This window comes from Synchiropus splendidus, chromosome 9 (genome assembly GCF_027744825.2).
Source record: "Synchiropus splendidus isolate RoL2022-P1 chromosome 9, RoL_Sspl_1.0, whole genome shotgun sequence".
NCBI lineage: Eukaryota > Metazoa > Chordata > Actinopteri > Syngnathiformes > Callionymidae > Synchiropus > Synchiropus splendidus.
Window position 1 is genome coordinate 18,655,263 of NC_071342.1, and position 15,316 is coordinate 18,670,578.

General features: G+C 43.6%; 1 protein-coding gene across 4 annotated transcripts in view; it reads left to right on the top strand.

The window, feature by feature from the left end:
• ablim1a (actin binding LIM protein 1a) overlaps nt 1-15,316 on the top strand; it is a 42,403-nt gene that overhangs the window by 12,051 nt on the left and 15,036 nt on the right. For all 4 annotated transcript variants that reach the window (XM_053874569.1, XM_053874570.1, XM_053874572.1 and 1 more), the window contains exons 2-6: nt 6,281-6,418; nt 10,695-10,878; nt 11,298-11,407; nt 13,537-13,663; nt 13,749-13,842. In XM_053874569.1, the coding sequence (XP_053730544.1) occupies nt 6,281-6,418; nt 10,695-10,878; nt 11,298-11,407; nt 13,537-13,663; nt 13,749-13,842 (653 nt within the window). The remainder of the gene's footprint in view (nt 1-6,280; nt 6,419-10,694; nt 10,879-11,297; nt 11,408-13,536; nt 13,664-13,748; nt 13,843-15,316) is intronic.

Genomic DNA, 15,316 nt, shown 5'->3' on the forward strand with positions numbered 1-15,316 from the left:
GTGGCTGGTGGGTCATGGTGGAACCCGTGTTCCTGTTGAGTCAGTGAGGGTTGAGTCCCGCGAGGACGGAGCTGTAAGTTGAAGGCGTGTTGGCTTTCCTAGCAAGAGTGCATCCACATACACACACACCACTGTACAGACATTTCCTATGGGGGAGCTGTCTACCTCGGCGTCTGAATATTTTACCATAACAAAAGCATCTTAATATTTCATAACTCCTCTTCGTCTCTCATTCTTGTAAATTCGATTTCTCTTCACCCCTGCGATGCTTTCTTGTCGGGAGAGAAACCATCGCCATGGAGTGTAGGCTGCCCAAACGCGTCCCGCGGGACACGTCCGCAACGACTTTCCTCAATTCCCTCCTGGGTGTCATCTGCAACCTTTATTGCTGGCGACAGATTAAAAGAGTGGGGGGTTGGGTCGGGCAGGCAGGGGTGTGGAGCAGCCCCCTTTCATTTAAACAAGGATTTGGATCGCTCTGCTGGTTATTGTTCTCTCCACGCCATTTGTGTGGTGACAGGAGTGTGTGTTGTCTGTGTGCAGGCCCATATCACTCACTTTATCCGGTGGTGATGAGGCGGGACAGATCCCAGTGTCAGCACCACCAGTCAGGAATGATGAGTGTGTGAGAAACTCCCCTACTGTACGTTTGCTCTGTGCCTGACTCACTGATACGGTTACAGTGTGCACATCATAGCGGCTATCACCGGATCCCCTCTAGACCTGGAGTTCATAAAGATTCGCTTCAAATCATGGAATAGCAAACAGTTTTCTTTCACATCACACTCATAACTCATTCATATATGGCTATTGTTCCTCTGTGTATACGTCGCACACCTCATCACCTTCCAATACCTCCCATAGACAAGTAACACCCGTACTTACGACCACGGCCAGCAGATGCTTATTTTTTTTATTCAACGTCTGGCACCGCAGCACGTAGCAGCCTGGCATCGCGTACGACAGTTACGGCAGCACAGTATCCCGGCATCTCACTCTCACACAGCCATCTACCACTACAGTAGTAACTATAACCCTTGCGTCGGCTGTTTTGAATGACATTTGACTTACGACCAATCTGACTCCGGTTGGTCGGAACCGATCCGGTCGTAAGTCGGATGTTACTTGTAGTTATATTCCACACGCAGATTAACTGAAAAGTATTTTTCAACGGAAGCATTACCACCTGGATTCAGACATCTTTGGGAATATTTGTTGCTCTGTGTGGTGGAGAGAGTCCTGATACTGATCCGGGCTGTGGGACCGAGGCTAATACATCTTGGCAAATTTGACAAGTCTTGCTGACAAACTGATACTGCAATTCCTAATATTGTCTGACATTAAACCGGTCTTTTTGAGCTAAAAAGGTTGCGGACCGATGCTTTACACGGACTGTGTGTGATATGCCGGCTGGAACACCACTGCCACCTGCTGTCCAGTGTGCTCATTGCTATCAACAATATTTGAAAAGAATCAAATGGTGACATTCAAGGATCAAATAATTCTTCTTTGGCCATTCAAATGTTATTTATGTAGCGTTGTGTCTGGCTGTGCTACAGCAACAACTTCCGTTCTTTTGTACTGTTGTGCTTGTTTGTTTCGATCAAACTAGCACTCACTCGCTTTGTGCCTGGAACCCCTGAAATACCAAAACCCGCCTGGGATTGGTCTCAGATGGTCCCATCTCTGGCTGGTGTTCAATATATAACCAAGACAAAGTGACATCGTCCATCTTATTTCAATTGTTGGCAGGCTCCTCGCTGTGCATAAGCACACCTGCTCAGTCACTGGAGCGTCGAGTAGTTGTCAGTGGTAGCAAGGCAGCCATTGCAGGTCCCTCGGGGACCATCAAGAGAACTTCTTTCTTAAATCTACGTGAGTACTGACAGGTTTTGGAAGAAGGTCCCAGAGTTGATGAAGATAGTTTGTCCAGGGTGAATATGTGACCCTTTAGGCTGTATATTAGTGTCCCTCTTGTCACAGCGAATTGATTTTGACTGCTCAATAATTCACATTTATTTACTTCCAAAATCTCTATTTTACACCTGAACTTTTTTCTGTTTTTTTTGTTTGTTTGTTTTCCATCGCTACTACTAACATTAATATACAACATCAAGATTCATTTTAAAAAAAATGTTTTTTTTTAAAAATGCTGTGTGAACCTGCTTAAATAAGTTAACTGTATTTTGTTAGACTTTTCTTTAATTTTTTATTTTCGCCAACTTACCTTATATCATAAGTATGTCCATCACTTCTCAGATGGGAGATACCATCAAAGAGTGTTGTTTGGTTTAGTTAACGCTGAGCTGACTTGCAGTGCTCGAGTTTTGTGTCCAGAATACACAACATTTCAATGTAAGTGTTGAATGCAAGCTCAACTTGATCAAGCTAGTCGCTAGCATTCTATTGTTTCTGCTGTTTATGCAGCTCCAGACCGTCTTTCGTGACACTCCAAGAGGTGAATTAAACATCACTTTTTCTTCATTCATGACTTTTATAGACTAAAGTGGCTCACTCTGTTTTCAGAGGACACAGCGATGGCGTGTGGAGTCCATTCGAGATTCCTTCAGTGAAACTATGATTTTGGTAACCACTGCTCCACCCTTCAGGAACCATGACTTAATGCCTGGCTCCTCAACAAATGTGTGCAAAGGAACTGGTAATCGCAGGCTACTGCACACAGCAGCGATTTATTTGACCATTTTATTTCCATTCATTAATACCACAAGTTCACGGCATTAATAGTCACTTCCCGTCACACACAAACTTTGTCTGCCTTTTCCACACTTTCTTTTCCCGCAATGCCTTGAGAGTTGCCGACAGAGTTGGACTGGAAAAAACCCGTCCTTAAATTCCCAGCGAAAGCTCAGGGTTCTGTCGCTCCCTGCATGGCAGTGAAACATCTGTCTTGGGTGGCTGTCAACTCATGACGTCAGCAGTGTTGACATTTCCATTACTGGCTGTGTCAGATGTTAGAAAAACACTCGGTTGAAATGTTAAAAATAGTAAATCTGGCTTTGGAATTGGGGCGACTGCATGATGAGAGCAGACTCACTGTAAAGTAGTTGCTTTGTTAACCTGCTTTAAGTCCATTTAAAATTCAAAGGGAAAATGTAGAAATCCCCAGAGAAAGATTTTTGTTCCCTCAACGAAGGCTGGAAGTATAGATGGGTTTATTTGCAGGCTTCCAGTGATTGTTAGCTTTGTTGACCTTGGCTCGACAATAACGGCAAACCAGTCCATGAAGGGGTGATGGATTGTAAATACTACAAGTGCTGTTACTTTATATTCAAACACAATACGCCCACTTACCTCTGGACAATGTCAGGAATCCATGCAGCGCGTGATAACATTGTTGAACAACTGTACATTCATACATTATTACTTGTGTGGCTCTGATCCACGTTTGAGAACATTTTTATTTTCTTTTGACATATATTTTCATTTTAACTAAGTGATATATTTCATTTGTGGTGTGCAATTTGCATGTCAACATCAGTTTTGCTTTTTGTATTGCTTCATGAATGGGGTGGTTTCTTGTTTATAAGCTGTTTAAGTTACCTATAAAGCAATTTCTCTTTGTTCTAAATAACATTAGAATCCGTCCTTCAACAGTGCGTGAACCTCATCTGTCTCCTCACACTTATACGAGTCAAATGAAATGATGCAAAAGCAATTTATCAAAGTGCGTTTCCCTTCTGTGGCCCAGCAAAACATGACAGATGTCGGTCAGATGTCCCAATTTGACATTGTAAAATCCTCACGTCCTTGACACGACACATCCAGTGATCATTTAAATGAAGATTCCATTCTGTTTATGGGATATAATTAGTCATATTTATTCAGTTGTGTACATGAGTGAAGCCTCTTCATGCCCTCATTCAGCCATGATCCTCCTTGGTGGTTTGTCCTCTCCTTCTTTGGCCCAGTACTTCCACAATTCTTTGTCCAACATTGATGCTTCTCCTCTGTATGAGTCCAAGCTGTCCTCCCGAACATTGCTGCCAAACTTCCCTACATGATCTGTCCTTCACATACAGCTGAGCACCTTCAACTTTTTGCTTCTTGTCTTTGGATGAGAGCAACTGTCTGTAACCCATGCATCATGGCAGGTTGTCTTCTCTCTTATGGAGCTTCCTGTTCTCCCCTGCTCCTCCTCTCTAAGAGAGGAATAGTTGTACTTTTCCTCCCTGTTTCTCGAACATCTAACTGTCATGGTAAAGTAGCTGACAGGGTGTTTTATGTTTGCAGACCAAGGCTTGTGTATTCAAAGTATTACTCAGCATAAATCTCCAGAAGCAACCTGCAGTCTTATTATTATTAAAATACACAGAGGTCATCTGAAGTCGTGTCTCCGTGCGGCTCAAGTGCAAATGCTGACAACGTGATGGGGGTAGTATTTCCGGCGCTCTTCAACAGGAAATGAAGTTTTAAGGTTTCAGATGGATGTGCAGAAACGTGTGCTGAGAGCTGAACTCCACACACACACACACACACAAACCGGCTAACCTTGAAACTTCATGACTGCAGCACAAGAAGAAAACACAAGCGTTTTTGCAAGGTTTCCAGATGGCCTTTGTTTTTTTTGGGTTCTGGACGTGTGATGTCACACACTGATCTGATGGAACTCACCGCCACTGTAGTCCGGTTCACCCAGAGATGAGTCACCGTCCTGCTGAGTGTCAGCGGAGCTACCACAGAGACATCTACCACGTCCTCGTGCCCACATTCTTTCCATGCTGTTGTTTTTTTGGAAAGAATAGTTTCAAGAACATGTTGCATTTTAATTGCATTGTTTTTATGGCAATCATTCGCAAAAAGGAACCATGCTGATTTAAAAAGAAAAACACTGCACATCTAAAAATAACATGGGCTTCGACTGTTATTTCGACACAATATTTAACCTCGGCACGTCATCGGTTCTCATCGACTCTTCTGAGTAAAGGCAATACTGCCGTTTAAATGAAAGGAAATAGGATTTATTGGACCAGTTCTTGGTTCACAGTATGAATACAAACAAACTTTATTATGAGGAAATGACACAAAAAGTTACTCCTTTTATACTTTGATTTTAGTATGAGCATCATCTTCACTACCTTGGGAACCATGACGTCAAGAAGAAATTCATGATATATGACGCAAAAATTCATCGACTTTATTATCAGTCTGGTCGCAATATTTGCTTGGTATATTGCCGTCTTGCATCTGGGCGACCTGTGCCATTCGATGGTGAGCTGGTGAGGTCTTTCACTGTGACTTTATTGCCCCTTAGTGTCTGGGAGTGGAACATCCCACCTCTTGCGGTTACCTTTGAAATCCTCCGACTGATGTACAGATGAGACTTAATAAAACATAAAGATGTTGCAGTCTAAACTGCAGTGTGAAAAGCACTTGTCAAATCCTGTAAAATCCACTGCAGCAGAACCAGCTGATCAATAAAGAAGAGCAACATGTCTCTAGTGAGAGCTCCTGCTGCTATTTCTGGGCCTTTAGTAGTGTCTTATTTTAGCTTCGCCGACTTACCATTTACTGCAGAGCAGAAAGAGCGCTGATTCTCTTGTGTGTGTGTGTGTGTGTGTGTGGATCCTGTACGTGCTCCTGTGAAAAAGCCCCATCATCTGTGTGTTGCTCCTGGATGCGAAATAATCTGCTGGTTTGAGAATAAAATTAAGATCCTGCTGAGTGTTTGCTGGATTAACATGTCTGTGACGGGGTATTCTTTTTTCTTTTTTATCACGGATCTGAAGATGTTAGTGCAGCCATGATAACAGCTGCTTACATAACGCCTGTCAGATGAATACACATTAAGAAAGTGATGTGTAAATCTTGGTAATCCTGGTTGCTGCCATCACTTGCTGCAGAGAGCCACAGCCTTAATGTGTTCCACTGCTGGATGATCTGTCTCCTGTCAAACGTTTGAGCGACGGAGCTGGACTCCTCACCACCTCGACGACACAGCCGTGCCTTCCCTCATCTTAAAAAAGCATGTGTAGCCAAGCAGGAATCATTCTGGACATCACATCTGAACGTCAGTACATCTGAAGCGGAAGTGCATTTTTATCAATACCCTTTCAGAAAGCCACTTAGAGCCCCTGCTCCCTCCTGCTGATTAAGACGGACTATATTTAGAATTTAGTCTTGTTGTGCGGTTCTGCTTCATGTTTCTCTCTGACAGGCTCTCAGTCTTTATCTCGGCTGATAACAACAAAAAGAAGGGACAGAACTGTGACAGAAGCCAGATGAATCCCTGTCCAGTAAAAACAATGCTCTTCTCTTGCAGTGGCCCATGCAAAGGACACGCACCACCATGCCACCGAGAAGCCCCTGATTCAGTGCTACAAGTGTGGGCAGCCATGTAAGGGCGAGGTGCTGCGGGTGCAGAGCAAGCACTTCCATCTCAAGTGCTTCACCTGTAAAGGTAAAGTTTCACGACATGTCACTCTCGGAGCAGAGAATCTTTTGAGACTGGAATATGACCATGAAATCAAGTGTCAGTCACGAATAATGGTTTTAGATTTTAGGCAATGTTTGTTCAAGACAGCTCAATAAGTTAAAATCAGAGTGTATACTATGGATCTTCATCCATCCAGCTTCTTCTTCTGCCGCTTATCCGGGGTCGGGTTGTGGAGGCAGCATTCGGAGCAGGGAAGCCCAAACTTCCCGATCCGCACAAACCTCCTCCAGCTCCTCCCGGGGGATCCCGAGGTGTTCCCAGGCCAGACCGGAGACATCATCTCTCCAGCGAGTCCTGGGTCTTCCCCGGGGTCTCCTCCCGGTAGGACATGCCCGGAACACCTCCCCAGGGAGGCGTCCAGGAGGCATCCGGATCAGATGCCCGAGCCACCTCAGCTGGTTCCTCTGGATGTGGAGGAGCAGCGGCTCGGATGACCGAACTCCTCACCCTATCTCTAAGGGTGCGTCCAGCCACCCTGCGGAGGAAACTCATTTCAGCCGCTTGTATCCGCGATCTCATCCTTTCGGTCATGACCCAAAGCTGGTGACCATAGGTGAGGGTGGGAACGTAGATCGCTCTGTAAATCCAGAGCTTCATCTTGTGACTCAGCTCCCTCTTCACCACGACGGTCCGATACAGCGACCGCATCACTGCTGCCGCTGCACCAACCCGTCTATCAATCTCACGCTCCCCTTTTCCCTCACTACGGATGAGATTCATTTTTAGGTGAAGTATTTTGTAACCTTGGCTTAAAGAGGCCTTTTAAATGAAGGTTATTGGAGAGGGAGTTAGTCAAAGAGCCTGTAGCCTGTGAACACAAATGTTACATTATTGGTCTTTGACTCACTCAGTGGCAGGAAGCCTGTGACATGATGCTGAACAAATCTTGGATTGGAGTTTCGATGATGTCAGTGAAGAGGCTATTCGCTAAAATAAATATCATGTGAAAATAAGTTGAAATAAGAAAGGAAGATGTGACTTTAATTTTACATTGATTTCAAATCGTTTCTATGACGCACAATTTTATTGAAAATGAAAGTGTAGAAAAGCAAAAGCTCAACCTAGATATTCTTTAGAAAAGTGTCCATCTCCATTTCCGGCTAATACGACGACCCACATTCCACATTCAAATGGTGGCTTCAAACAAGGAAGACAAATGTGTTTATTAAACATATCCTTGGGTTTAAATATAGCACTCCCCTTGAGATGGAAGAAAGAGAAAGAAGGGCGCAAGAAAGAAACCGTGATATTTGCACTGACTAGAGGTCGACAGACTCTGGAGTCCTGGATCTTCTGAGGGAAAGCAGTGCCATGTCAGCAGAACCTCCTTCAGCTGAATCGTGTTTCATTTCATTATCTCATCCTCTGAAAATGTCAGACCACTCCGACATCGCAAAGCTTACTTTTATCAGTGAGTACAGCTAAATTTATCCTCGCTACCTCACTTTCATTTGTCGACATCAGCTATTTTTCCACGGAGAAATGCATGCATCTCATAGTAAAACTGGTTGCTGTTCTAAAACGTTGTGGTAAAAGAGTGTTGTCTTGTGTTCCTGGAGCAACTGTCATCTCTGACTAACAATCCATGAGTCACTCTCATACCTCAATTATAGCTGTGTTTGTGACAAGTCAGAGGGCCAATCCGTCTGCCTTCATCCTCATGACCGATAGATTCCTGTCGGTCCACGATGATCACATCTGAGACGCCCACGAATGACCAAACGGTTTCACTCCTGCTGGCTAAACCTCTCATGATGAGGGCTTTTGTCGATAATCTCTGACTGTAGCTCTGTCACAGGGTGAGCTAGGTTCAGTGCCGGCCCGTAATACGGCATGCAAAGGCAGAGATTACCGGCTAATTCTGTCTCGTCCAAGTGGATGTTCATGCCTTCACAGACAGAGTGGTAATAGACACGTATTTGGACAGTCACATGCTCCTGAGGCTCTTGCCTTCACAGCCAAAAGACATTAGGTTTACCCCAGAGTGGACAGCTTAAGGAGCAAAGTCATGGTGACCTGATCGATGGCACAGGACAGGTTGAGGAAAAACTCACTCAGAATTTCGCATTTTTTTATTATTATTAATATTTACTGCTTCTGAATGTGACTAGGAGAAAACAAGTGAGAAAAAGCAGGATTTAGAGACAGATTTATGGAGGAAAAGTGTTAAGACGAGAGCATACAGAGACAGAGACCAAACTAAATACAGTTTGTTCCAAAGGAATTATTTCAGATCTTGAATTCTTTTGGAAAAAATACTCAGTTTCCCTCATTAGTTTCGGTCTCTATTCTCTGGTCTGAACGCAGTTTTGATAACAACACTAGAGGTGAAAAATTCACAAGTTGCTACAAAGAGAGTGAAAAGCAAACACACAACCAGAAACAAGAAAAGGAGCAAACAGTTAGGTTAGAAAGCCTTACTTTAAAAATGGTAAAACCTATTGGTGTCGCAGGACTCTAGGGCCCGTCCCAGGAGAGAGGTCGGGTACAACATGACCAGAAGTCAGAGCCTGTAGCAGGCCACACATGGATGTAGACACAGTTTAGTTATCAATTCACCTCTGTAGGTTTTAGGATTGGGGGAGGAAATCTGAGCGCATGGGTTGAGCCCATGCAAGCATAGAGAGCGTATGCAGTCTTCAATAATCAGGAAAAAAAGACAAAGAATGTTCAATGGACATGAGGAAGTCGGCAATAAAAGGATGCCTTACAGTATATTAAAGGCAGCACCTGAGCACCGGTGCTATCGTCCCTACACCTCGGTACCAATGAGATTCTTCAGTCACAAAGATATTTTTGCTGCTTATTCCCTAATCCCTTTATGTGGTTGTAGGTAGTGGGAGAGCTACTTGGACTGAGAGGTGGGGGGTCAACGTAGACAGGTCAGAAGTCCATCACAGGACACAGAGTCATACATGCCTATACCTTTCAAACCCTCCCTATTTGTAGTTAACAGTGCCCCCTACTGGCACACTTTATCCCAAGAATCCAGATCACACGACTATCCAAACACTCAATATGAATCTGTTTGTATAAATGCATCCTTCCCTGAGCCTTTCTCTGTTGGGAATTTAAGTGGTATGAGAAGCACTATACAAACAAAGTTTCTTTGAAAGGGAGAGTCATGAATTTCATTGTATTGATCACTAGTTTCACCAAATAGCAGTGACTTGTTTACAGAAAACCCCAAATAATTCCCATGAATTATTGATTTGGACGCCATGATCGGTTTGACTGCGCGTCGGCTCAACACTACTGCGAGGGTCTTCTCCCACGTCTTTTAGTTTACAAGCTAATCCCATCATCCCTGAGCCCTAATGCCATTAAATCTCATTCTCTGCTGCACTGGCTGCCATTCATCCCCAGGATTTAGCTCATTGCATAAGAACGATGAGGTATCAAAACATCAATGTACGTCCCCACACTCTTGACCTGATTCGACGGTGGGCTGAACTAAAGCATGTACAGTATGAAGATATCACACCAATGAAAAACCTTGTGTGCCAAATACTAGACACAGTGGCTCATGGTGTGACATGGAACGGTGTATGAGAAGAATGACAGGGGTCTGCAGAATGACAACATGGAATCTCTGCACACAGATCTGCATTCAGCTGCCCCTTTTGTTTGTCCACTGAAGCACATTCCTGACGACAATACAGCTACGCTCACATGTTGGTTACGCTGGCATGAGGGAAACAAGTCGCAACACTTGAGGGCCAAAGACAGAGCATCCTTGTTGTAGTGAGGTGGGCTCTTGTATTGCACGTTCTGCTGATTCGATCTATTGAATTCTACTCTTCATCGCCAACATTCATGGTCCAACACTGTGCAAAAAAATCACCCCGGCTAGTCCACATGAGCTGATGCAGTCATTTGCTGTCCTTTCGAGTCACTCCCAAAGACAATTTGCTTATCTTTGAAGTTTCTACTACGCAATCCACCTGGTCTACACCCTCTTCTTCGCCTTCCTTGATCTTTAACCATTACGCTGAATGACTCTGCTCACTAATGTGGACCGATGCTCTTACTGTATGTTCAAAACAAACACAATTTTAGTGACAAAAGTGAGCAATTTACATGTAAAGTTGGAATTTATAAGTTTCTGTTTAAATGAAGGAACAGGAGTAATGTTGGGAGCTGAACAATATCGCCTCGACAATATAGCTTCGATACTCAGAAAGACCTTATCGATTTTACGAAGTGCAGCGTTACATTTTTCTCTTTGTGTTTTGTACAGTGTGCGGCTGTGACCTGGCTCAGGGGGGCTTCTTCATGAAGAATGGAGAGTATCTGTGCACGCTGGACTACCAACGAATGCACGGCACGCGCTGCAATGGGTGTGGGGACTTTGTGGAAGGGGAAGTGGTTACTGCCCTGGGCAAGACGTATCACCCTGCCTGCTTCGTCTGCACCATCTGCAAGTAAGAATTTCAACCACGCTCGCTCACTGGATTCCACCTCCGTTGGCTACCGTTCAGCAAACCGAAGAAAAATGTTCTGAGAATGTCAAAGCCTGCAAACTGAGGTTGCTGATGGAGGGAGCAGGAACAAAAGAGCAAAGTGGGAATGTTCAATTGTAATCCCAAGACTCACAAGAAAACAGACCAGGAAGCTTCTTATCTCTGCCTCTTGTCATAACCCACCTTATCGTATTAACTCAGCATCAACAAAATGACCAGAAACTGTATTTCCCATGACTAAATAATGATCGATTATTCTTCCCTGCACACTCAAAAATAAAGCTCATAAGCTCGGCCCCTGCATCATGTCCCGTCAATTCTCCGCCGTAGACTTGCCACTTGAATGCTGTTGTGCCTCAATTGATCCCCTCTTTTTCCAGACGACCGTTCCCTGCCGGGGATAGGGTGACCTTCAACGGGAAGGATTGTTTGTGCCAGTATTGTGTGGAACCGATGTCTCCAGGACCCAAGGACATCCTGGGCTCCAGCAGTAAGTTGTCAGGTTGATCCATTCAGGATGCTGTTTTAGCACTGTAGGTCAGCTGCTGTCAGAAATGAGTCAGATCTCTCTTCTAATGTGATATTAAATGTTGTTTCACTTCACTTTTAAATAGAATCTGGATCCTGTTTGCGTCACTCATCTTGTCCTTTCACTGCTTTTTGTTCATTTAACTAAAGACTCAGAACAAAATATTATTAATAAATAAATAAATAATAATAATAAATAAATAATATTTATTTGTAATGTAACAGCCTACATTACTCACTACTGTATTTGTACATCAGTTTTAAATTGTTACAATATTCATTCTTCAAATGCTTTGGTTGCACAGGAACAGGCCGAACTGTCCTCATCCCCTCAGAAGGTGCACCTTCACTTACCCCACATCACATCACTCAGCTTCTCTCTGGGAGAAATCTCTCACAAACACACTGGCTGTGACTCCTCTAGCCTCAAGTGTCATCCCACTTCTGACACCATTGGCTTGTTGGAAAACCTGCAAGTGGACCTTGAAACTTGGGGTCGACTATTCTAGGGACAAAAATCTCAAAAACTATGAATCTGTGAAAGAGATGCATATTTGACTGCTGCAAACTCTTTTCTCTTCCAATAATGGACCATTTGCTTAAACATTCACAGTGTGCCCTAAATGAATTGGTTCATTCACACAAGTCTTGTGTTTGAAGACTAGATCCAAGAGTCTTTCCATCGACTGAGCTCAGTAAAACAACTTCCACAATGTCTTCCCATTTACCTGTCTACCGAGGTCAAAATTACGACATTTGTTTGACTGCTTTTCAAGTCTAAAAAGATAACAAAAACGTTTTATTTTTATCTTAATTTTATCATGTGATGACTCCTTATAACCTTATAACTGCAGTCCTGTGTTTGTATATGGATGAGGTATAAGGGCAATAAACAGAAGTTTTTAAAAAGTTTTATCTAAACTCTTTTTTTAACATGTTTCCAATCCGTAAAAGCATTTTTTTTTAAGTATTTATGTCTAAACTAAACCTTGTTTATCTAAAAATACACCTCATCTTCGTAGGAAATACAGAAAACTCTGGATTATTTTCATCACTGAAATATGCTCGTGCAAAACACAGGCTGTTGAATATCATAGTTTAGCCAGGATTTTTTTTTTAAACCAGACAGGAGGGTTAATATTTATATTTGCAAACAGGCCTCTGACAGCTACCATACAGACTGTGATGCCACCTGGTGGAACAGGAGTCCTGCAGCTGACGTTTGGCTGACTTGAGTTGGCTTGCAGTGTTGGACGTGGATGCTCAGATTTGAATCTCCTTGATCGCTCGCCAGTGTGTGAAGACTAACACTCACACAGCGGACATTACCACTCAAACAGTGTAATTACAATTGCGCTCTATTGAACCAGATTTCTCCGAAAATATTGACACTTCGGAAACATATCATTCAAGCTGTACAACACTTGTGTTCAGTTTAAGAACTGAATGAGATTTTTGGAAGGCTCCCAACATGTGTACGTTCAGGGAAACAATATGCTAATGAACATCTGCTCCTCTGGAAACTGTTGGTGTCAGCCATCACGATACACATGTTTCATGCTGATCAGGACTAAAATGAAAATGTGTCTCAATGTGGAATATTTTCGCCACGTCTCTCCCCCTGCGACTGCCTCATGATTAACGCCAAGACAGACCGTACTAAATTATGCAAGGCAATGTCATTTCTTTCCACGGGAAAAAGAGAGTTTGCAACCCGCAAGCTCCACTCCACCTTCTCGGTTTCCCACTAGTTTCTTAGTCGGCGGGTTGAAGTGCTTTCAGTCAAGGTCACCTATGAATAAGTCATGTTGATTCTCCTCACGTCACCATCGCTGCCTCCGCGTCCCCGGTGATCGCAGTGAGCTCCGTGTTGCTTTCAACCTTCATTCGCTAAAACGACATGACAGCAGGATCTGCGCTTCAGAAACAAACCTCAAACACTTGTGTAGTCTCTGGATCCTTCTGGGAAGCGGGTGAGGCTTTTAGGGTCACTGTGAAGCAGATGTGGTTGATAAAAAGAGGGAGACGATTTCAGACTCTCCTTATCACCATCCAGCGTTCAGAACTCATTCACTTTTGCTTGTTTCTCAGATTGTGCGGGGTGTGGTCGGGATATAAAAAATGGCCAGGCTCTCCTCGCGCTAGACCGACAGTGGCATCTAGGCTGCTTTAAATGTAAGGCCTGCAGCAAAGTGCTTACCGGGGAGTACATCAGCAAGTAAGCGACGTCTTCCTCCTGGCACGACAGGCCTCGGGGTCAAATCCAGGACATGTCTGTTCAACAAACATCTCTCTCTTCTCAGGGATGGAGCCCCCTACTGTGAGAAGGACTACCAGACCCACTTTGGAGTTCAGTGCGAGGCGTGTCATCAGTTTATCACAGGAAAGGTTCTAGAGGTAAGGGATTGTTGAGGATTTTTATTGGTTAGTGGAGTTGGGTTTGATGTCAAAACTCCAGCTTGGTAAATAAAGACTGAGGTCATGCTGTCTAAACTGGACCTTCATACCGCATGGTGCTGACAGTCAGACATCAAGATACTAGGAACTCTTCTGTCCAAAATGATACCTAGCCTCAGCTGATGGTAGGACGCAGATATTGGCTCTATTCAGATTGTATTCGTTCTACTGCGACAGTACTATGAATGGTCAATTCTTACAGGATAAGAAAAGTCAGAGCACCAAATATGGGAGGAGTCAATCATTCTCGCCGTCATATCTGAGCTATGCTACTTCCTCACTGTCATAGGAAGTGGTTGAAAATAAAATAAAATAAAATAAAAAAACACAATGTCATGGTTCACAAGTCAGCAATGGAATATGGCACCTGGAATGTTCCCTTTCACAGAAGTGAAAAGTCTTTACTGATGTTGTGCGGTAAAGACATGGCGCATCAGAACACTGCGAAAAGCTGCTCATTTTTACTTTACCGCATGACCCTATTTAGGGTTGTGTTTGAAGTCGAAACCACCACCAATAATGGGTGAGTCCTTGACCAAACTGAATACAGAACATACCAACAGTTTATCCCAAAGAAAGTATTTCAGTTCTTGAACTATTTTGAAAAAACAGCCTGTTTATTTTACCATAGGAACTAAAGGTGACTACATCACTAATGGACTTGTGGTTCTGTACTGGTCTTGGCCTCGACTCTCTCTTGGGTTTGGTGGCCTTGCCTGCAACTCAATGCAGCGTTATTGACTACAATCGGAGAACTCTTGCTTCCTCCTCGACCTTCAGATATTTTCATTCATGAAGGATAAAAGTTCTGTTTACTTTTATGTGATCAGATTTGTGACCGGTCAATCACCCACACTGTACAGAAGTGAAGGCTGACTCCATCTTCATATCTCCTCAAATCATCACTAGTTTCACTGGCACTGGGTGGCAACACACAATTTAAATATGTTCGCTGTGATTGTGCAGACTCTACCTGACACTCTCTCGGTGCACGAATAAGCAGGGAAGCGCCATCTTGGCTTGGAGTGTGCGTATAGCACACATAAATCTGTCTTATCATGACTATATACCAGGCACTACAATGACTTCCAAAAGGTAATAAACAACATTGCAGCTTTGATAGTTAAACTGGCAGCTGTATTTGTGTGAAGTCCACGGCACATATTTGGATAAATCAAAGAGCTGAGGTTTGTGATATACAGTTTTTGTTTGTAGCGTGTAGTATCACTTACAGCGCATGTAAAACCAAGCTAGTGGAAGGAGCCGCTTTAGCGCTGGAGAAACTCTTCTTCCCAGGCAGGTTATAAATGTTTTGCGGCGTTACATAACGTTCGTGGAAAAGGCGTCCAAACGGTGCTCTCCATACAGAAAGTGGTTGCTGGAGGGAGCTGAATTGTCAAATGTAGTTTGCTAA